Below are 23,806 nucleotides of genomic sequence, written 5' to 3'. Positions count from 1 at the left end.
ACCTACGCCATGGCGTCCCTCTTTGATTTCTTCTTCTTATCTCTCTTTCCCTCTTCGATTTCTTCTTTATTTCTTCTTTCCCTCTTCAATTTCTTCTTCCTGTCTCTCTGTCTCTGTTTTGCAACTAAGAAGTCGCTAGATCTGATTCCAGGAATTAAATACTCCTTGCTTAGTTGATTTCTGTGATGAGTTCTTGCTGGAATTGATAGAACATGATGTGGCGATGCTTTGCCTAAAGGTTTAGACTGGACCGAGAAGAGTTGAAGGAGTTATCTCCTTCGTACTTTGCCTTTTCCGTCCTAGGCTGAAGTCGTAAGGTTGAAGATAACCATAAATCCGATCGTGGGTTATTACAAACCCTTATTTTTGCCTTTTTCCTAAAGTACCCTTCTCTTCTTTTATTCCCCTTTGTCCATACTTTACACATCCCTCCAAGTTTACCCTTAATCATTAAATCAAAACCCTTTTATGCCCTTTCTTAGATTCTGCTTAATTACAAGATTGCCATCCTTAAAACTTGAGAAACAATAGAGAAAAAATAAAACATGGCTTGAGTATACATCTATTAAACCATTAAAAATAGAGAAAATAAAAAAATAAAACATGGTCAACATGCTCGCCATGGCAACGCCATGGCGGGCGACATGTCGATATATCGACGTGACACCCCTCCACCGACTTGGATCGCCGTGACGCCGTGACAACTATGGTGAAGCCCGGGTGGTTCGTCTTCAAGTTCTGTCCAAGATCCCATTTTTATTAAAGCTTCTGCAAGTACAAGTTACTGCTGATTACTTTCTGTCATAGCAAGTAAGTGTGGAAGTATCCCCAACCCCATACTTCTTCTCCTAATCTTCTACAACCCCAACCCTAGCTTTCCCCCTTTTGTTTTTAATTTCCCAACAACCATAATTTTGTCCAGACTTGTCCATCCATTAGAAATTCACCAAATTTAAACCACAACACCCCCTGCCTATCCCCTACACTCGATCCATACTTCTGCTTCTTTCCATAGATCCAAACCCTAGATCCTCCATCTCCAAATTAAAACCCAAAACCCTAAATTGCCCACAGACCAAACTATCCAACAGTTCTGCCCCAAAATTGGATCGAACCTCCCTCTGCCCTATAGGGAAACTCGATCCAAAGGACACCCCTATACCTCCACTCTAAATCCTAGATCCCCTCACTTTACACTTTCCAAAAGCCCCAAACCCTAAATCTAACTTGCTGCCTATTCCATCTAACCTAGTTGGTCTTCTACCAATCTAGGACTACATTACCCTATCTAGGAATTACATCGTGGAAAGGGGGGAAAATTCTGAAATCGATTGAAGCTGGGATTTATTAGTCAAACCAGATGTAACAATTTGAGATTAAAAAAAAAACAAAAAATGAAAAGGGGCAGAATAGAATCGTGAGAGAGAGGGAGATACCGAGAGAAAGAGAACACCCTTCATCCTCATGAAACTTCTTACACGGAATGTGAGAGGCCTTGCCGATCCCCTGCGCTGAGCCCTCAGACAAAAAATTGATCAGGGAGATGGGCAGATATAGTATTTTTTTTGGGTGGAAAACAAAGCTAGAACCTTTGTTCTCCAACACAGCTGTTCACCCTGAAGCATGTGTGTTTAGCACAACACGGCAGGAGTGTGGGTATGGGATATGTGTCAGATCCTACAAAGTCTGCTTCGGACATGGCTTGTTTCCACTATGTTAGTGAGAGAGAGGTCACAGCAGAGGACATTGCAAAGATTGCAAAACTGAAGCAGTTGCAGCTGATAGAAGTTGAAGACGAAGAAGAAAGAGGGGGAAGAGAAGGGAGAAGAAGAGGGTGATGCGATTGGTAACATACCTGTGGCTACACTTACACCTTTGTCAACTACTTTCTGTGTCACTGTCATCAGGGCTCATGGTTGGTGGCTGGGACACCCTAGCTCCATGATTTGGAGCGTTTTTTTCAGGGTTTATGGTGGACTCAGATGTAAACTGTTGAAGCCTTGCAAATTTAAACAATTTTGTTAGAAAATGACTAAAGGGCATACTCAGTGCATGAGGCTCCCGCCACTATGCGGTCTGGGGTGTGTCATAATGTATGCAGCCTTACCCCCCTTCGCGGAGAGGCTGTTTCCCAACTCGAACCTGCAACCACTAAATCGCAGTGGAGCAACCCAATGCGGGAAGATGACATTTTCAAAATTTAAAGGTGAGAGTTGGAAACTTGTAAATTATACTAGTCTTTGTAAAAACCTTAAGGGAAAAAGATCTCTAATTGGTGGTGTTTCCTATGCCCTCTCACAGGGCACCGTGAGATGACGCCTCTGCCCCCTGGGTAGATACCCAGGCGTGCTCACCCATTGGCCTAGACACTTGTGTAGAGACCATGCGACCAAGTAGAGATCTCTTGCCCAAAACTTAAACTTCATATTTATATTTAAGTCCTAGTTTGGAAATTTGTACTTGACCCCTCATCCATGTTTTTATATTTTAACTTACCCTTTTCTTAAAAGTTTTATATCCTTTACAGGTAAGGAATCTGTCATTCCCTCTTTTAACCCACTGCAGCCAGAACCCCTCACCGAAACCCCTTTTTGGAGACATATCCCTGTATCCAATGTCTTAGGATCTGGTGGGTTTGACTCCTAGGTACATAACCATACTCAATCTTGCACCCATAGTTCGAAATCTCGTCTCGTCTCGCCATTTCGGGCTGGTCGAGATTTCCGAAATATGCCGAAATTTTGCCAAAATATGGTATTTTTTCTGCCATATTTCGGCACTCCATCTCGGTGGGTTTTTGGCCATATTAAGCCCTGATACTTCATGTACACCCTTATTTAAGCTAAATAAACACATTTAAACCTTCATATTGCAAAAAAAATGAACTCAAAGTGGTGTTGTGGGTTTGCATGCTTGATTGATAGTATACGGTCAGACCCTGATGTATAAATAGTATACGGTTTAAGTACTAAAAGACATAAGAAGAAATTTAAACAAAGTAATAAAACAAAAATAAAGTCAAATGTAGCCTTTAGTTTAAACTCATGAAGTCATAAGTGCATAAGTTTATAAGTCATAACTCATAAACTACATAATAGTCAATAGTTCAATACTCAATACACAAGTATTTCTACGAAATATACCGAAATATACTACTCAATACACAAGTATTTCTACGAAATTTAAACTTTTTTCATTCGGAAGCCCATCTCGTCTCGGTAGCGTCGAAATTTACCGAAATTTTGGCGATATATCGCGAAATTTTGAACCATGCTTGTACCCAAACCTGAGTAACATTGGCTAGAACTGTTTAATCTTCAAGTGCTAGCTGAGCTGTGGGGTTCAAATGCTGTTGGATATTTTTATCTTCCTGCCCATGGGGCATATGGCGGGTGTGTAATGTTTTTAGAATATATTTATTGATGTCTCCAGTGAATATAAAAGGTGGAAGATTGGTTTAAGAGGTCAAGTACTTTAACTTCTCAAGTGGTGAAGTCTCTGAAATTAAGGACAGGGATCTGATATGGTGGTGCAGTGTTCTGCCAAAACTTGTATTTTTTGTCTGGGTGCTAATTCATAAGAAAGTTCTTACCATTGAGCAATTTAAGAGTTGAGCTTTCAGCTTGGCTAGAAGATGTAGTTTGTGCTATGAAGACGAGGAGACTGCTAAGCACTTATTTTTGAAGTTAGAGTTGGCTTTGTTCCTGTGGACATATGTCCTTAGTTTATATGATCTTGGTCTCCCTAAGCTGAAATACTTATTTACGAAGTGGCGGATATTATCTTATCCCCTGAGGCTAAAGTGATTTGGAATATGATCCCTTTTGCTATCTGGTGATCTATCTGGAAGCAAAGAAACCGAAAGGTTTGATGACAAGAAATGAGATAAAATAAGGTTGTCATTTGAAGTTATTCAAAGGTTGGCAGAATGGGCGTGTTCTACAAAGGAATTCTCTGGTCTCACTCCTCAGGACCTAGATCTGACTGGAATAATATCTTGGAAATTTGAACTTTTTTGCCCGGAGAGACTTGTTTCATGTTTTTCTTTATGTTTTTGTACATGTTGCACAGTAACTCATGCTCATAGGTTTTTGTTTTTTGTACCTTCCTTACAATTCTGCTATTTCAAATGAAACATTTTTGGTGTTGTCAACTAATAGTTTGGGGCTGAAATTGGCCCACACATATACAAGTGGTTTTTTTACAGTGGTATTTCATTAAACTCACTTTTGGGGCACCTTCTGTTATCTTTTGGGGCTGAAATTGGACCAGCAAGATGTTTATGCGGTCTTCTATCTGATGCAGTTGCATTAGACTGGTTGGATCATCATGATCCCGTATGGAGGCCTAGGTGTAAGCTTGGGAGGCCTGTAAGGTGCTGGCGACAGTCCGATGGGCTGAACTTGAGTTTTGGATAGTTATGGTATAGGTTGGGATTTTTTCATTTTTATGGGTTTCATTGTAATGGGCCTAAATTATAAGCCCATTAAGTGGGGTTGAAGTCAGTAAACGAGATCAGTAGTCAAATTTAGAGAGTTTGAGTTAGAATGGGATGTTTATTAGCAGGTATGGAGTTCTGTTTCGACTTTTGAGTCTCTTAAGTAAAATCAATGTGAGAGTATGAATAGGAGTCTAATTGTGAGTTGAATTAAAAATTCTGAAAGTTTATATATCTGTATACAGCCACCCAATCAATTAAGTATGATTTGAGTAAAGAATTTAAGTTATTTGAGGTTTTGGTGCTGTTGTACTCTGCATACAGGACTGGGTCTTCCAGATCTGTCCAACTGTTCTTTTCTTCTAATTCTAGTTCTGATCATCTCTTCTCAGGTGTGATCTTTCCCTCATCCCTTATTCTATTCTCATTGTCGTTTATTTCTTCTTCTTTCGCTACTAGTGCTTTCCCTGTTTTCTCACTTAATTTCAGCTTGCTTTAATCTGTTATGTCTCATTCACTTTTACTTAGTTTAATCTGAGATTTTGTGGTTGACTTTCTAATTGCATACCCTCTTGATTTCTCTCTTTAGTTCTTAGTTATTAGTTCTTTTCTGTTATATCTATTACCCTTGCTCTTTTTTAGAATTACACTAATCAGTCCAGTTGTTCTCTCTAAACACATGTTGAATCATACTTTTATATTCAGATTCACTCCTTTAGGACAATTTGATCCAATTCCCCGAGTTACAGTTCTGGCTGATTAGGATTTTGACAATTATGCCTCTTTTACTCCTCTTGTTCACTGTCCCATACTTCTTTCTTATTTCTGAAATTTCAGAATTATTTACTCTTAATTACAGCTCTGGGTTCTATTTGGTAATTTGTTAGAAAACTGGTATCCCCCTCCCCCCTCTCAAAATCTGTCAAATTATTCAAATTTCGTAATCTGATCCTGGTTCTAAGTGTGGTTCTTGCCTTTGTGCTATTCTAGTTTCTTTCCTAGCCTATGGTCTGCACCACTATCACTTGGATCCACGCATGTCTCCACATGGTAAGGAAGAAATGTCAATGATGCTGATGATGTGTAGACTTTTTTTTAGTAATGTTTTCGGAGATTAGGGCGGTGAGGGGATTAACTCCTTAAAAGTTCTGGCAACATCAACCTTTTGACCCTGCAAGCTTTTTCTATAATCATGCCTCGTCCCCTTCTCTCTCTCTCTCTCTGACCTAGATTATTTTAAGAAACTTAAATGGAAATAAATAAAGATATGAAGAAGAAAAGTAATTGCTGATAAGTGTTAGCATTATGATGGGAAATCATTGGAAACTATGAACATCATTGTGTTAAGAATAGTAGTCAGGGGTATATTTGTATATAACCACATCTTTTATATGTTCTTTATGACATTTGTATAAGGCCAGGGGCCTATGTGTAATTATCTATTCTTTTCAATATAAACTAGTTTGTCTCTAGTTTGAGATACAACTCTCATAACCCAAAAATCGTTTTTGTTCTCTTGGAGCTTCTCTCTTCTCTCTTCTCTCTTCTTCTTCTTCTACTCTAAAACCTAACACATTGGTTATATCTTGGTCAGCAAATGAGCTGTGCTGATCAGTTGGGAAATCAGGGAATATTTAGGACTTTAATGTTGGGGGGGGTATCCATATCCATCCCAAGAAACTCCTAGCATATTTTGGAATCCGGATCAGCTACCCACATGGGGACGGGTGGGGACAGGTCTAATCCCTCCAAGGGGTGTGGGTCCTACTCCCTAGAGGCGGGTCCCACACCCCCATGGAGGGTTCAGATCTGTCCCCACCCGTCCCCATGTGGGTAGCAGATCTGAACTCTATCTTTGTAGGATTCTACCGTTGATATGGGTTTTTGGGAATGAGTTATATATGGTCTTGGTGGGCCTGGTTTTGATTAGGTTTCTCCTAGCTTTTTCAACTAAATTTCTATTGGAAAATTATCAGTGCCACCCCCTGACGTTTGCCTATATTTTAAGGCACACCCACTAACTACCATAATATCAACCATTACCCATTTCTGAATTGTGTTAACATATGAAATTCCTTTGACCAATATACCCTTTACACTAAAAACATAAAAAATCTATTCCTAAATCATTTCTTGCCGTTGGAGACTTCACAACCAGCATACAATCACCCCATCCCATCGCCTACGAGTCTCTTCAAAATAGGATGGATCAAGATGCATCTGGAGCTGCTTCACTAGTTCCCTCCCTTGCTTCAGCTCATTGAACAAAGGTTTCTGCTCCCAATTCCCGGCGTTCTCCATTCTAGTTCTTAATCTAATAATAGATCCTACGAATGGGGGTGAACAGAGGTTTACTTTAGTTCATGTTTAAGAGTAAGGATCCAACATTTTTTGGAGAACGACAACGAGAAGGTGAGCAAAGAATTGTGGAGAAGAAGACGATGGGGGGACGAAGATGGAGAATCAGAAGCTACAAACATCAGAATAGTAGCTCGAGATTGACTTAAGAAATCACAAATGGGTTGCTGAAATCAGTTCAATAGCTTCGAAAAATTGGGTGAATTTGAATTGAATAGTTGTCTTTTTCAAAGGTTAGAACGCAGACAGTCACAATGGAAGAGGGCCGAAGACAATGAAATAAACATAGAAGGTTAAACCTTGAAGATAGAGAGAAGCTGAGGAATTGCATTTAAGGGAAGGATGGAAGGAAGCTTTTTAGAACTATCTCACTCCTCCCCAAACCATCTCTCTCCGACGACTCTCCGATCATCATTGCCCCATTCTCATCTCTTCGAACCTAAACTTTGCAGCAGTTCTCTCAAGGTTTGTGGCAACAACTATAGTTATAGGGGAAGGCACAACAGCCAAGCCACCAGAAACTGAAACCGTGGCACCACCATCAAAATTAGATGCCAAAGGCAACGTTACGGCCGAGGTGTTTAACCCACAAAATCCATTGCTTCCAACACCGAGTTCCAAGCTGGAGTTGGGCATTGGAGAGATTGCCCTGCCCAAGAACTTCCCAGAGAGGGCACACACTTGATCAAGCTCATCTTTTAGGCGAGCATTCTCAATCCTAAGGTGCTGCTCTTGTAAAGAGATCTCGCCTAGCATTCCCGGTCCACCGCAGTTGGTGCAGGTTGGATTCCTCATCACATCCCTAATTGACAAGTTCTCAGTATTGAGTTTTCATGGCGTTCGAGTTGCGTCTGGTTCACAAAACTAACATCGAAAAGTAAAAGCAGAAAAAATTGAAAAGATGATAAAGGGCATGCAATAATTTACCTTCATCTGAGTACAGCAGTTCTGAAACCAGAACTTGACTTGTCTAGTTTCTAAGCAAAGCCTCTTGCTGAGTTCCAGCCTTTGCTTCTCATCTGGATGTGGTTGCTGAGGAGATGAGAGTGGGGCAATGGTGGTCGGTTGACGCCGAACTGTTTTTATCGCTGGAGGAGGTCTCTTCAGAAAATGGTAGGTTGCAGTGGATTCTCCAAGGTTGTCGGTGGGTGTGAGGAAGAAGGGTTTGTAGGTGTTTTAATGGAACGGTAGATTAGGTACTTCGCCCACTAAGAAGGGCAAAAGTGTCTTTTAAAAAATATTAAAAAGCTGACATCACCACTTAACAGTTCTTAACTAACGGTAGGGGGTCTGTGGAATTAGTTTGGCAAAGCAGGGGGTGGCACTGATATTATGGTAATTAGTGGGTGTGCCTTAAAATATAGGCAAACGTCAAGGGGTGGCGCTGATAATTTTCCATTTCTATTTGACAAAAATAGTCATCATTGAAAGCTAAACCCTAAAATGCACAAAACTCTGTAAGAGTAAACTCTTTTGGTCTATCTTTTATTATTTTGAGGCAGATAAATGGAAACGTTTTCTTATGTGGTAAATTTGGTCTTCTATTGTCAATTTTCAAAATTAAGGGGATCATACTCACCTTCAAAACTAGGTCAGAGATAACAACTTCTTTTCCAATCAATAGAGAGGAAAAAAAACAGTATTATGTTATGGAATTCTTAAATAACAAATATTATCATTAGCTTAGAACTGTACTAGAATATACTTATAAAAAGGGTTAGGTTTAGGGCTTATTGCCATCTAGGAGATTGAATAGATGCTGATGGCTGGCATAAATTTTGTCAATCTTAAATGTTTTGTATTCTTGTAAATATGGTAAGTATCCAGAGGGATATCAGTCCTTGGTCAATGAACTGAATCTGAACCATTTTAGATTTATTCTGTCTAGACACAGCAGGCATTATCCAACAAGGAGGGGTGGGGTGGTGCACGGTTATCTAGTCTTGGAACACATGGGTTAGACCTGGGTCAGACCTATCTAAATCCAGGCTCCATATTCACTTCCATATCCAGATCTGATTTAGATCCATAATGGTGGATCATTATACACCCAAGAGCCTACTGCTTCATTAATATAGATACAATCTGGATATTGAAGCTTAATCTAGCTAATTAAAATATCCCACACGTCCAACCATCCCAGAGCTAGTCTGATTCTAGGATGAATCTTTTATCTAGATACAAATCTGGTTTAAATGAGCATGGGTGAACTGGACCTCGAGCTTACCTCTCCACTTTATCCCTATCTAGACTGTCCAACTTATGAGAGCTCCTCTGGAGAAACCTTGACAGTGCTGTCATCCTCATCCATGTTAACACCTTGCCTTGTCATTTCAACAAAACCTAATCCTTTTCTCACAGTTAGTTCAAGAGGGTGGTCAAAGTGTTATCCTCTTACCAATGTTCAATTGCCCCTTGAGCTAAGACTTCCCATGTGAAGGATGAGCGAGGTGGAAGAACATCTAGCGACCATGGCCACACCAGCTCAGCTGCCTCATAAGAGTTCATTATTACTGATGACACAAACATGTGTATAAACACCATTGACTACAGTAATTCAGGGCTTTTGTGTGTGGACATGCTTCCGATCTTTTATATGTCTCTAAACTATGATTGCCTTGACTTTCTAAAATTTTACTGGAAGGGTTATTGGTTTTTCGAATATTGGGAATTATAGTCTGACTGACATCTACATCATACTGGATCCTGTAGACTTATCCAAACTATCTTTACCACTATTTGCTATCCTTTGTGGTGTTTTGATGTTTTTCTTTTGTGCTTGTGTTCAGGCCTACAATGGTGATGATTACAACGGAGCTAGGATCGTCAGCAGAGCTCATGAGCTTCGAGATGCAGTATGAGTTTTTTCCCCTATTCTAGTGGTTTTGATCTAGATTTTTGATTTGTTTTCTCTAGCTGTGTTTTTGTTAACTGTGTTTCTTTCAGGTGCATGGGATGCTATCACAGATGGACCCAGCATTAGTTACTTTCTGTGACAAGATTGCAGCCCAAGGGGGGCCTACCCACTTTACAGATGATATGGGGGGCACTGGCTTCCCTAATTCTCCCATTATTCAGCACACGGCTGTTACCAGAGCAAGTGCTCGACTTCGTAATGTCCAACCTGAGGTTAATGTAACTCAAAGTTATGAAGTATTGAAACGGACAAAGAAGAATATAGACTTTGAGAAAGCTGGTATTGACTCTTCCTTTGGGTTCTGTCAGTTTTTCTTAATGCTAAAAAAATGAAATAGATCTTTTATTGTGATGGTTAGAACTCAAAATGTTACTTGAGCATTCAGACAGTAGAGACTGTAGGGGTCTTTTCAAATGTCTGAAGTATATGTTATCAGAAGTGACGGGTAGAAATCTAGTTTTTTTGGGTTGAAGGTTTAGGTGTAGTTAGACATCAAGAAAATTCAATTTCATAAATCTAGCAGAATCAGGAAGTAGGTCCATTTTGAATATCCTTGTAAATAAATTTTTTTTTTTGGGGGGGGGGGGTGGTTGGGTTGGGGGGGGGGGGTGGGGGTGAGGAGGGATAAATATCATTGTAGAGATTATGCAATTAAAAATGAATACATCATGTTTGTGAGGGTGTTATAAGAGTCCCATCTCAGCAACTTTCTGGAAAGTGAGAGTGATAGAGAGCCCTCTCCAGTATTCCTATCTCTGTAGCATGTAACGCCACACAGTATATAGTAGCTTTGTTTCTATTTATTTCTAATTATCATTGTTATTTATTTTGCTTAAAAATTTGTTTCAATTCTGAACCATATACATTTGAATCAACAATAGAAGACGAGTCACAGTCTGCAGATCCAGGACTGTCAAAGGCAACACCTTCTCAACCAGCCCCTTCTCAGGAACCTGATTCAAATGGTGTGGTCGAGGGACCAGAGAAATCTTTGGCTGATGAAGAACCATTGGACACTTTCACAAATGCTTCAAGTTATTCTGGGGAGAGCAAATCCCAAGAAGATGCTGTAATGTCGGATGGAGAGATTTCCAGCCAGGTTGAGTCTCTCAAGCAGTGTTTGGTGGATCGCACTGAAGGATACGGTGTACCAGAGCTTGAAAGCCTTTACACACGTATTATGAAAGGTGTAATTGAAACCAAACTGAAAGCTGGGGAAGATTTCAGGGCTTCAATTTTGAGATTTTTGTTGAGGTTTGCAGAAGACCATGGAAATTTCTGATACCAAAGCTCCATTGATTCTTATAATTTTCATTCTTAGTGGTTTTTCCCAGAGGTTAACCAAGTTCATGTATAATTTCGGGATTTTAGTCTTAATGAGATTAGGTATTGAGTGATTCAACTCTCTGTCTATACATATGTATGTGTGTTCTTTCCCGTCCTTAATTCTACTAGAGGTGTAGTAAATAGTAATGTAGGATGTGGGTGATCTGACGAACCCAGTCAAAATTAAATGGAGAAGAATCCAAAGAAGAAAACTAAAACAAAATTAGAAAAAAGAAAGATTGACTGACTGAAGAAACAGCAGCATCATCATCACAATTTCCTTACCAATTACAAAATAGAAATAGATAACCTGCCTTCTAGAAATAACAACTTAAGTATTAAACGAACAATCTGCAATATGATTAACCTTGAAACAGTTATTAATCAAGAAAATAAATTCTATTAATCAGCAAAACAGAGTGTATGATTAACCTTGAAACAGAGTTGTCATTTTGGATATAAGGAAATAAACAAGATTAGGCTGCCTAAAGAAAAGTTAAAAAATTGAAACAACCACCCAGACATCTTGAATAAATCAAAAGGCTAAACAACTTGCTCAACTGCATTGAGATTGAACAGCAAGTGGTAATATTTATAACTATTTTGTAATTTAATTTTTATTGTATTACATTCTAAAAAAAATAGATTGAACTGTGACTGTTAGATCGGTGGTCTTCTATTCTTGATATAATATGATAATCCTTTAACTGAATGGATTGAACTGAAGACTGGCTTTTCTCCCCTGCTCATAATTCAAAGGAAAAGCAGGGGAGAAAAGCCTAAACTCAGCACATGTTTCTCTCTTTAAAGAAGGTGGGTCATATATGTTTAATTCAAAATAGCTCAGACCAGAAGAAGATAGTTCAGGGCAAGAACCTTGGTCCATTTTAATTTCTAAGATTAATGAAGGAAGATGTTATAGCAAACACCAACTAAAAACACGAAAAGAAACAAGAACAGAGCAAGAGGACACAGAGATATAACGTGGTGCACACACCAATATGGTGTGCTACATCCACGGGTGAAGGCGAAGATGATTCACTATGCAAATCAGAGAAAAATTATAATGGAGATCTCTCAAGAACACCCAAAACGGCGTTGCTGCTCTCCCCCAGAAACCTTAAAACGAAAAACCCCAAATCTTACTCGTCTTTACAATAAAGCGGGTAAAGAACATAATACTCCTCCATCGGATCCGGGTCGATCCATCGGGTCGCCACCAAAAATGTCAGAGCGGGTCATTCTTCAAAACAGATCCAAGAATTCGAGACATACATAACAGAAGAAGACCAATTGAACTTTGCTGCACCACAATTAATGCTTTCTTAGTTAGTCTCTCCACATGAGGGACAGAAACTTAAACCATCCCCCTCTTTGTGGTCCATCAAATAAGTATATCATTGTTCAAAGATAAAGACAATTTGAAACTTATGTTTGCGCTTAATAGTTTCCAAATCATGAAATAGCTTTACAGTAAAAAGTGAGCTTCACTACAGTTATTTCATTCTATAGCAGGTCTTATTAGTTCATTCCATTTGAAGTTAGGTAACAGTCCAGGCAAGTGTCGATTGAAACCAAACGCATGTTTCTTAGACAAACAACCTTGAGCATAAGTATTCCTAACAAAGAAAGCAACACTTTGCTGTTCAACAATCTAATGAATGAGAGTATCTACAGCTCAGATCTAAGAATTTAATAGTACTGGTATAGTTCTTATCATCAATATAATGAAAAATATATTAGAGACAAATAAGTATCTAAGTGTATTTATGAATCCTGATGGATTTGAACCATCATACCCTGGATAATTCCCAGGTGCTCTACCATTTTGAGCTAATGACTCACCTTAAAAAAAAAAGCATGTTAGATCTCAAGATACATAAAAGCGAGACAGAGATACAAACAGTCATACCCTTCTCGCCTCCCAGCTGCTCTGAACTACATTGGGCTAAGTTTCTACCTAAAAAAAATACATGTTAGATCAACAGGCCAAAAAAAAAAAGAATAAAAGAATAAAAGATAGAGATAACTATGAATGTACTACTATAATAGGGGAATGAAATGTTACAAATAAGAAGGGTATAAAGTGGCCATAACTAATGTTTGAACAATAATATTACAAAAAACATAAGAGATGTTTAAAACACTACATATAAGTGAGAACATGTGTACTCTACTTGTAAGTGAATCTTGAGCTATTTAATCTTGTTGTTTAGTGAACATGTCTTGTTGATGCTTGAGAAGATAAGGCTAAGGAAAGATCATGATCAGAGGTTCTCAGCACAAAGGCAATAATGGAAAAAATATTAAATTCAAGAAATAAACTATAACAAAAGAATTATGGTCACATTTACCGTTAACATTGAAGTGAAGCTAATGTTCTCATCCATCTGTTGAAAAAATGCACCACTGGTGGGTGCAAGAGCTAAATGATTGCCCTGTGAATCTTCAGTGTATGTTGTCTCTTTACGTCTCTTTTTTTTTTCCCCCCCTTATTTTTCTCTCAAACTCTTCATCTTACTACCACCTTTACACTTTTCTTTTTTCTTCAGCCCTATTGCAAACATTACATTTGGGACCTCATCAGAGACAACCACTTTTGAGCCATCAGATACATCGATACTATCAAGCTAGACACATAATTCTTTTGTAACTTTCTTTACCAAAGCATAACCCTTAGCTGACCTTGAAGCTTGTGATGCTATCATAACAAGTTCAAGACATAGACGCCTATATCATTGTGAACTATCTAAGTTAACATCTTCTTCAACCTGTTTGCCTTCATTGACTAGCACTACCATGCTTCTTGCGGCCCGTGTCCATATCCTCAAAATATAAGCTGTGCAGAAATACACTTGATATCTAGCACATTCAAAACTTTCAAAGCATGGCAACAAAGAATGCCAAATGTCTCAAATTTCTTACAACTATAATTAATCATAAACTCATATTGGTTACAACAAACTTTATACTCACATTCTGATTTCATAATACCAACCACATATTCACGTACGGGCTTACTTTCATCGTTGTATTTGATTAAACAAAAAACAACCCAGCTATAATGCACTTCAAAAGCATTAAAAATTGAAGGAATGTAGACTTCGACAATGGCAATGGAGGCTGAGGCTGTGAGAGATGGTCTTCTACTTGCACAAAGCTTTGGATTAAAGAAAGTCATTGTTAGAACAGGAGTTGGCTTGAAACTTCAAGGCGCATTATAGAGTCGCTTTCCTTAAGACGAAATTCGTCCCTACAGTCTGATGCAAATAAGTTGCAGACTAATTGTCTCCCAAGACACAGTGAAGCCTCAAACAAAGTTGATTATCTTGGCTGCGTATTGCACAAATGAAGCCAAGAACGATTTCAGAAAGCCTTTTGAGAAGCAGAAAAGCCAGAAGCAGAGAAATCTGCTCGTGCAGCAAAACAAATTCCCTGCAACAACAACTTTGAGAATGAGGAGAAGAAGAGAACGTTTTGGGATATATCTCAAATTTGAAATATCTCTGGATATTAATAAGCCACTTGGCACCTGTTCCCAACAGATGGATTCTTTCATCTTTGAATCTGGTCTATTAGATCGTGTACGATCTAAGCCATCCAACAATATAACAGTCATAATTGTTGATCAACTGTATACATTGATCTTATCCAGATTCAAATCGGATCACTAGATCAAAATGAACGATCTAGATCAGATCTTGCTCGAAGCGTGCTAAGTGCGTAGTGAGTGCACCACTAACGAATCTACAACCCACACCGCTCGTGCGTGCTCGGAAGAAAGTCCTCGCACATACACCGTAGCATCCACCTTGTTTATTAACTTAAACATTAGATAGAGCTTTATTAAATATACTCAAGTATTCACCTTTACGTTTCCGATGTGGGACTATTCCCAACATCATTATGTTGAAAAACTCCAACAGTCATAGTGTTTTCTGATGCTAATAGTCTAGTTGCTAGCTCGAATAAAACTTCCCACTCGAGCTGGGTTATTGATGTTCTTGTCTCTGATATTCTAAAGCTTAGTTGTAATTTTGATAGTGTAGGTTTTCTACATGTTGCTGGGAAGTTAAATAAGGAGGCTCATATCCTTTATAAGGGTGCGTCCCTTCTTTGTTTGTCTAAATCCTTCTCTCTTATCTGGGAGGAGGTCTTTCTCTTCTTTCTTTCAATAATATTTCAATTTGTTTGATTGGCCAAAAAAAAAATTATTCACAAAGAGAGAATGGTATCTATGAAGCCCACTCCCACCAGTTCCTTACCAAATCAAAGATTGTAATTGTTATGTTAAAATCAAATCATAAAATAACAAGGAGAAGTCAAGGACAAATGCACACACCCATTGTTTACAAACAGACCCAAATATAGTTCAGACAACATTTATATCAGCTGGGAAATGACATTTTTGGGGTGAACCTGTGGTGTCTTCGAGCTGTTGTGAGCTTTGATGCATTTATTCCTAGCTTCAATATATATATATATATTTTTTAATTTTCTTTTGCAAAAGAAAGAGCAATAACCGCGTTTTCTTTTCTTTGATTTGCTATGTTGATTGTTAAGATCCAATTCATCCACACAAGATCCAATCTATTAAAAAAAAAAGTTGTTTTTTGGTTGAACTTCGGACAATGATTCCAATAAATCCGATGGACGGATTTTTATTAGTTATATATCATTAGAAAAGTTATTTGAGAATACTACTCAATGATGTACAGATCAACTACAAGTTTGGCCTGGAACATAGTCAAAACTGTGCTTAAAACTAGAGACCCATAGAATAATTATTTTGATAAAATGATGGTTAAACAGTACTCTTCACACCAAACTCTACATTTTCCCGCAAAATGTTAAAGCAGAGTCTTGTTACAAATTTTAGCCCGTTTTGATAACGTTTGGATACCTAAGTCACCTCAGTGGCAAAGTAGTCATTTTCTACCGGGAGACTTATGAGAGCCAAGTTGGGCCGAATTTTGTTCAAGGTTTGGAGGATTATTTTGGGTGACAAAATTCATTTTCAACAATAGACTTAAGCTTCCTAACCCATCATAAGAAACAAATCTTATACAAACTTTGAATATACCCACAATATAAGAGAATTTTTTTCCTCTCCTGTCTGCTGTCCGGACAGGACCGTGCTGTCCCCTCACATGGGGGCGTGAAATGATGATTTAACCTTGCCCGGGCAGTGTGTTCGGGCAGGGGGTTAGGTCATCATTTTGCTCCCCCATGTGAGGGGACAACATGGTCCTGTCCGGGCAACAAACAGGAGAAGATAACGATTCCACAATATAATGAGTGCATACGATTAGGATCATTGTTAAATGGATTTCTTTAATGAACCTGAGATCAAATGACAAGTGTATGTATATATGCTAATGACATGCTGAAAAACCCATTGCCTTTGGTTTAGGTGAAAAAAATCAGCATTTGAGATAATTCTATGGAATTCCTCCAAACTTTCATGGTTTAAATTGAAGTAGATAGAGGGTTCACTAGGATTTTAGCCAAAACCTCCTCTACTTACATTCTTATTTCTCATTGATATCCATCATCAAAATGTGGGCTAGATACAATAAAAGATTTTGAGTTTCCAAAATCCCATATCACCATATATATATATATATATATAGTGTATGTGTTGCAAAATTTGTTGTTGTCCCCTTTTTGTTTGATTTGGATTATCCATTCAACATAGCTACAATCCGGGTTGTTATATCAGACAAGAGGACATTCTAACAGAGCATACTCCACTGTCTCACTTGCCTGTCCACAGCTTGTGCATGAATCATAGGGCAAGATATTCTAGTTTTTCATGTTTACATTCCTTGCAAATAGCGTTGAGGCATGGTTTTCATAAGAAAACTTGAACTTTGGGGGAGGGGGGATTTTGTTACAAAGGTCAAGGAGCCAAGGAGTGGAATGTGTGGCCAGATTTTCATACACGAGACTGACAAGGCCTTCCGAGAAAGAAAATCAGCGACATGGTTTATATCTCTTGAAACATACATAAAGGAAGTTGATAAAAAAATATTGACTGCAATTGAAATACTCCCCATGTGAGGCCGATGACATGATTACTAACAAGCTTACCTTGTGAGATAATGGTGCTCCATCCGTGGATCAAGAGGTGAACAGAGGGCAAATCAGTAGGTACCCGATAAGAAAGGGGGCTTGCAAAATCAGACTGCCCTCGCAAATTCTCATCTGAGAAGGCTGTGAACGGTCTTTCAAGACGAAACCACAGTGACTACAAGCCGGATCAATAGGCATATGGTTGGTGCCCGCAAATTGGAGGTACCTGCGAATTGGAGGTGATAATTATTCCTTTTAAGTAGCTTAAAATGTGTCATTGCATATTGTGGAGTAGAAGTAGCAACAATTTTTTTTAGAACTTCACATCATGTGAGTAACAATTAGGGGTGAAATAGGGTCGGGTTTTTTTAAACCCTAGCCCAACCTTGAGTCTTCTTAGCTCATCCCAAACCCAACCCGGCCCTGGGTCTAGCTGAGATATCTCATCCCAGCCCTGATTAACCCTGATCAGGCCGGGTTGGCCCTAATTGACCAGTCTCATGTGTTTGGGTTAAAAAACTTAGTCTAATTTTAAAATTTTAAATACTTATGTCAGTAAATAATAGCCTTCTTTTTTTTTTTTTTTGGATAAACCAATAGATAATTAGATACTAAATAAAAAATTGTAAAATGTAATCAATAAATTATAAAACATAACCTAACACAGGACCGGGTTGGGATGGGCTTAGCCTATGGCTTCAACCTTGGCCCAGCCCGACCCTGACCCCAGCCTGAAAATTTCAACCTTAACCCACCTTAGCCCACGATTGTAAAATCCAATTAGGCCTATTCGGACTCAGGGCAGGGTTGGACTGACAAAGCCAAACTTACACCCCTACTAACAAGAGTTTTCAATTCACAATCCTTTGGAGAATCCTATCTTTCACATCTCAGAAAGCACAGTTTTTTGATCGACGAATATCATTTGATAAGCCCAAGTATTTCTCTAATTTAAGTCATCCATTTGATTGACTGATTCCAATAATTGTGGCAAAAATCTTCTTCAATCTATGGGGTTGTTGGGTGTTGGGATTAAAAAAATTGTTGATGACTATTGCAAATTTGTGTGGCCATAATTAATCCTCTTGTTATACCGTATTTAATGTCTTCATGTGGTCATCTAAGAAAGTCGTTTGTGTAGGTGAATAAATTAATGTCACCATCCGAACAACGTTTGATCGGAATCCACTTTAAAGAAAAGAACAACAATTCTCAACTGTCAGATTGGCATATTTAATTAAATACCAATCTGACGTTTAATATACACGGACCCTTAAATGCAGCCGCTATATTAATTTTTTTTTTTCGGTAAAGGCGCTATATTAATTAATACGCGCAGAAGAAGTAGGAAGAAAGATGTGATTTCAGATGAGAAAGATATTTTATTCAACTCTCCCACTTACAATCCACACCCTTTCAGAAACGCAAGAGCCACCAAACATGGCAGAAGAACCTCCAACACCAAGCTCCATCGATCCTTACAAGCAACTCAGAATCACTCTCAACCCAGACGGTACGCTCACCCGAGTCAACATCTTCCCTAACTCGCCGCCGACCGGTGAAGAATCCGGTTCGGACTCACCTGACTCGGTCCTCTCCAAAGACATTCCTCTCAATGCCACCACCAACACCTGGCTCCGCTTATTCTTCCCCACCGCCTCCTCCACCGGTCGCGGTGCACTCCCTCTCATTATTTGCTTCCATGGTGGAGGTTTCATTCTCTTCAGCGCCGCTTCTCGGCCTTTCCACCTGTCATGTTGTCATATGGCCCGTGAATTCCCCGCAGTGATCGCTTCCGTAGAATATCGTCTCGCACCCGAACACCGTCTCCCTGCGGCCTACGACGATGCGGTGGAAGCGATCCAGTGGGTCCAAGCACAGGCATTGGACAGATCCAATGGTGAGCCGTGGCTGAGGGACCACGTGGATTTCAATTCGTGTTATCTTATGGGGAGTAGCTCCGGTGGAAACATTGTCTACCAGGCGGCATTGAGGACCGTTGGATTAGATCTTGAACCGGTGGAGATCCAAGGGTTTATATTGAACCAGCCGTACTTCGGAGGGTTGGAGAGGACTGGATCAGAGCTGAGGCTGAAGGATGACAAGATCCTATCGCTGCCGTCCAATGACTTGATGTGGGAGCTTGCATTACCGGTTGGGTCTGATCGGAATCATGAGTATTGTAACCCAATGTTGGGACGGTTGGACCGGGTGGGCGAGGATGGGTTGCTGAGTCTGAGAGGGAAGAAGTGGTTGGTTAGGGGTTATGGTGGGGACCCGTTGGTAGACCGGCAAAGGGTGTTTGTTGAGATGTTGGAGAAGAGTGGGATGACTGTTGTGGCTTGGTTCGATGAGACCGGTTTTCATGCGGTTGAGCTGTTTGACCCTGCAAAAGCTCAGACACTGTTGGACCATGTTAAAGAGTTCGTTTACTCATCCGGAAGAACAATTGGTGATTCTTCTGCTGTTGATTCCAAAAAGTCAGCTATTTAAATGATTTGTATTTCATTGGATGCTGGTGCAAGGGTTACATGATCAAGCAGCGTTCTCTTATTCTTATTTAAAATAAAACGATGGGTTGCCCTTGCAAGGAAAAAGACAAATATTGTTGTAACTTCTCTTCTATTGTTTCTGTTTAAATCTTCAGATGTTGCATTCATCTCTTCTTAGAGGGTGTATGTTGTTCCTAAACTGCCTATATGGGGTTTCGCTATATATAGTAGTAAAGGTTATTTCTCTATAATTAATCTGAGAAAGGTATGAGAACGAGTGATTGTAATCCTATTTTCCTTTGATAATGAAGATGAGAAGGAGAGGTACTTACTTGGTAATCAACTATCTTTTAAGGGTGAGAAGTCGAGTTCAATGATGACTGATGAGAAGGATTCCTTCGAGGGTGTAAAGTCGGGATGTGTGAGAAGTCAAGTGAGGGTTTAATTTTGGTCTAAAACAATTGATCCGGATTGTATGGATCAAAGTTTTTGTTTTCCCCCTAATCCCTTCATTTCATATTAAAAAAATGGATTGATTCGATCTATGGGAGCATAAATTCAAATTGGATTTGCCAAACATAATTTTTCTCTCGTATTGTTCCTCAAGAATAACTCACACTAATGCTACCAATTGGTGCCTCAAACATGTATGTTGAAACGAGCTGGAGCTAGAGGTGACACATGGGTTAGCTAAAGCCATATTTGGTATGATTTCTATTTCGATTTCAGATTGATTTCATGAAATAAGTCAACAAATATATTTTTTCTAGAAATTGGAATTGTTTTGGTTGCATCAATATGAAATATCTAAAAAATAAAAAATCTAATCGGTGATTCGATTTCTAAGAATAGATTCTTTATACTTCTTTGGGAGAGGATGGTGGTTGGAATGGTCATGGTGTGACCATTAGGAGAAGAAGAAGGGTAATATGAAATTACTGCTTTGCCATCAAATTAACCATGTGCTCATTGAAGAACAAGAGTGAAATCAATTTCAATTTAAAAAATTTTCTTTTGATGAAAATAAAAGGAATATTTACAATATTGTCCTTTGGAGAGATTTCACATTTTCCTACTACTCCTTTATAAGCTAATTCTCTTAACAGAAATAAAAAATTATCATCACTACACCATTTAAAAGTCTCTTAACAGAAATAAAAATTTATCATCACTACACCATTTAATTAAAAGTACTCTTAATAAAGGGTTTTTTATTGGTAGAAAAAGGCTATTCATTTATGCACGCCCAATGCCAAACAAAGGAAATCCAAATACATAAGATAGATAATGGACATGATAAACACAAGGAATGGATATAAAGTATCCAAATCCAAGGAGTGGAAATTGAAACAACTCCTCATTTGTTTCAGAATGTCTATTCCATTTAATTTCTATTTCACTAAATAAGATGCAAAAATCAAATCAAACAATTTTCAAAATAGAAATCATACCAAATGAGGCAAAGAAAGCAAACACAGACTGTTTTGTCGGCCATTCATGTAGGGGACTTTCAGTCTATTCTTAGCTATCAACTCATCACTCACAAATTTCTATCATAATTTCATATAGTATTTCAATAGCGCTATATAGTACAGATTTCATTTATTTCCGAAAGTATCATAATTAAACGGACACTGCTAGGACTCTGGGCGGTGAGTTTGAACGAACGATTGCATTCTAGTTTGATTTCACATTCTCAAGCGATAAAAACAACTTCTTCTTTTTTTTATCTCCTGAGAATGTAAAATTGACTTATAATGTATTCCAAGAATGCATATGCCTAAGAGTATACATTTACTTTTCAAAATCGAAATCATTGTACATATATATCCTTTAATATTTCAGGTCTAGGCCGGAGTCTTACATGAGAAAGAAGAGAGCCAAATACAGCCAAGGATAACTTGCCAACGAATTGCAATCATACAACAGTGCCAAACCCATCATCTATTGGATGAATACAGACGGCGGCAATTCTTCCTTGGCTGCACTCCCACTCTCCACCTCTTCATATGCAAGGCCTTTGGACCGATGATCACCATTGACCACAACTATTACCGAAGACCCCCTCCCACCCCAAGTCTCTAATGATCCATCTTATTTCAGTGTTTCATATCATGATGCATCATATATATATATATATATATATATGGGGCTCATGTTCTCTGTGCCGCAGCGCAGGCTACGCCCAGACACATGGATCTGTCATTCAAGGGGGTAGGATGGTTATTGCGCCCACCCTCATGTGTCTGGGTGCAGCCTGCGCCCCCAGCACGGAGAATATTCTTCCTATATATATATATAGCTAGGCAATTAATAAGGTCAGTAGTAAGTCCTTGGACGATAAATGCATGAGGAGTACAATGCTCATATTCTCAGCATTATACTGATCGACTGAATTGGGTTCCAACACAAATTCCAAATGAGGCAACTGACTTTCATGTCATGCAAAGGAAATGACTTTCTTTTCTTTGAACCATAAAATCATCCAAAGAGAGAGAGCGAGAGAGAGCGAGAGAGAGCGAGAGAGAGAGATAGATAGAGATGGTAGGAGACACCGATCATGCTTGGGACATGATATGGGCATGGAGATTATTAGATGCTATAGACTAACGGGTTTTAAGGGTCGAAATTGCTATAGACTTATGGGTTTTAAGGGCCCACAAAATTTGGACTTTCTTTAATGGAGCAGCCATGATGGGAATTGGGAATAACCAGGCAGTGATCTCTTGCCCAATTAATTTTTATCTAATTTGAAAAAAAAATGGGACTCCATGTGAATAATACATTTTTCTAAAACGTTAATTGGGTCTGGCGTTTCAATTCCTTCCTATGCCAGCAGCGTGAGAAACCCTTTCCAAAAACTATGACATGGTTCTGGTTTTCAAAACCATGGTTATAAAGAAATATATGGCCATGGCCACAAGAGGGTTCTCAGAGAAGGAGAGAGAGAGAGAGAGAGAGATTAACTTCACCGGTGTCGACGATGCAATAGATCAAAAGTCTGGAGTGCGTAGGGTTGCAGGGCTACGAGAGAGAGAGAGAGTGAGTAGGGGAGATGGTTTTTGGGTGGGTTTGGATGAGATTGAATTTGGGGAAGAGAAATTAGGGCTGGCGGGTTGGGGGAGAAATGTAATTTGTTGTGGTTTTATTTCTGCAGTTATATATGATCCTCTGTTACTGTGTTTTTAAATACCGTAACAATAAGTATCACATATTACTACAACTTTTAACTGTGGTTTTATTTCCGCAATTGTTGGGTCTAATGTTGCAGCGGTGTTAAATACCACAACAATAAGTATCTCATATCACTTCGATTTTTAACTGTGATTTTGTTTCCACAGTCATAGGATCTGTATCTGTGATTTTAAATACCGAGGTAATAAGTATCTCATATTACAATGATTTTTAACTGCAGTTTTGTTTCCGCAACAATAAGTATCTTATATTACTGTGATTTTTAACTGCGGTTTTATTTTCGCAATTACAGGGTCTTTTGTTGCACGGTTTTAAATACTGCCATAATAAGTATTTTAACTTCGGTTTTGTTTCCGCAGTTATAGAATCCTATGTTACTGAGATTTTAAATACCACAGTAATATGTATTCCATATTACTGCGGTTTTTAAATGTACATTTGTTCCATAGTTACAAAGTCATCTAATACTGCGGTTTTTAAACACCGCAGTAATTAAAAACCGCAGTAATAAGTATCTCATAGTACTGCACATGACAAAATCGTTGTTATAGGACATTTAAAGCTGTGGTTTTAAAAAACCGCTATTAACACTATCCATAGCTACAAGTGTGTTTTATTGTAGTGAGAGTGTGGGATATTGTCCCTTTTGTTGCTCTTTCTGTTGGTTTTTTATTTCCCTCATCTTCTTCGGGCTTGTGAAACACAAGTTGATTTCTTCATCACATGTACATGTTAGGTCCTCTGATGGACCTTGTTCTCTTACTTGGCTTTGTGTCATGCCTGGGCTCAAGAAATGAGTTCCATCTCCATTTCTATATCAATTTTATTAAAAAGGGTTAATTAGGTTAATTTCCATCCATGCATGGTGGGCATAACTACATCAGCAGAACGATGCCTTTAATTAGGTTAATTTACGTCTATGCACTTTTTTTTTTGGGTGAATGGAAATATATTAAAGAGAAGGAAAACAAATACAAATCAAGAGCTTAAAAGGCTATCCAAGGG

The 23,806-nt window shown here is 38.7% G+C and overlaps 2 protein-coding genes across 6 annotated transcripts in view; both read left to right on the top strand.

Annotated features, from left to right (window-relative positions):
* LOC122666998 (ATPase family AAA domain-containing protein At1g05910) overlaps positions 1-11,118 on the top strand; it is a 48,227-nt gene extending 37,109 nt beyond the window's left edge. For 4 of the 5 annotated variants that reach the window (XM_043863138.1, XM_043863139.1, XM_043863136.1 and 1 more), the window contains 3 exons: positions 9,586-9,651; positions 9,743-9,992; positions 10,592-11,118. In XM_043863138.1, coding sequence (XP_043719073.1) covers positions 9,586-9,651; positions 9,743-9,992; positions 10,592-10,995 — 720 coding nt within the window. In that variant the 3' untranslated portion in view covers positions 10,996-11,118. The remainder of the gene's footprint in view (positions 1-9,585; positions 9,652-9,742; positions 9,993-10,591) is intronic. The other variant, XM_043863137.1, reaches the window with a different exon arrangement.
* A 7,382-nt stretch (positions 11,119-18,500) lies between these two features.
* LOC122668704 (probable carboxylesterase 8) lies at positions 18,501-19,607 on the top strand. Its single transcript, XM_043865239.1, has one exon. The coding sequence runs from the start codon at positions 18,555-18,557 to the stop codon at positions 19,605-19,607; it is 1,053 nt and encodes a 350-aa protein (XP_043721174.1). The 5' UTR covers positions 18,501-18,554.
* The last annotated feature ends 4,199 nt before the right edge of the window (positions 19,608-23,806 follow it).

Source organism: Telopea speciosissima, chromosome 7, assembly GCF_018873765.1.
Source record: "Telopea speciosissima isolate NSW1024214 ecotype Mountain lineage chromosome 7, Tspe_v1, whole genome shotgun sequence".
Classification (NCBI taxonomy): Eukaryota; Viridiplantae; Streptophyta; class Magnoliopsida; order Proteales; family Proteaceae; genus Telopea; species Telopea speciosissima.
Note: the sequence above shows the minus strand (reverse complement) of the source record. Positions and strands in the feature narration are given on the sequence as shown.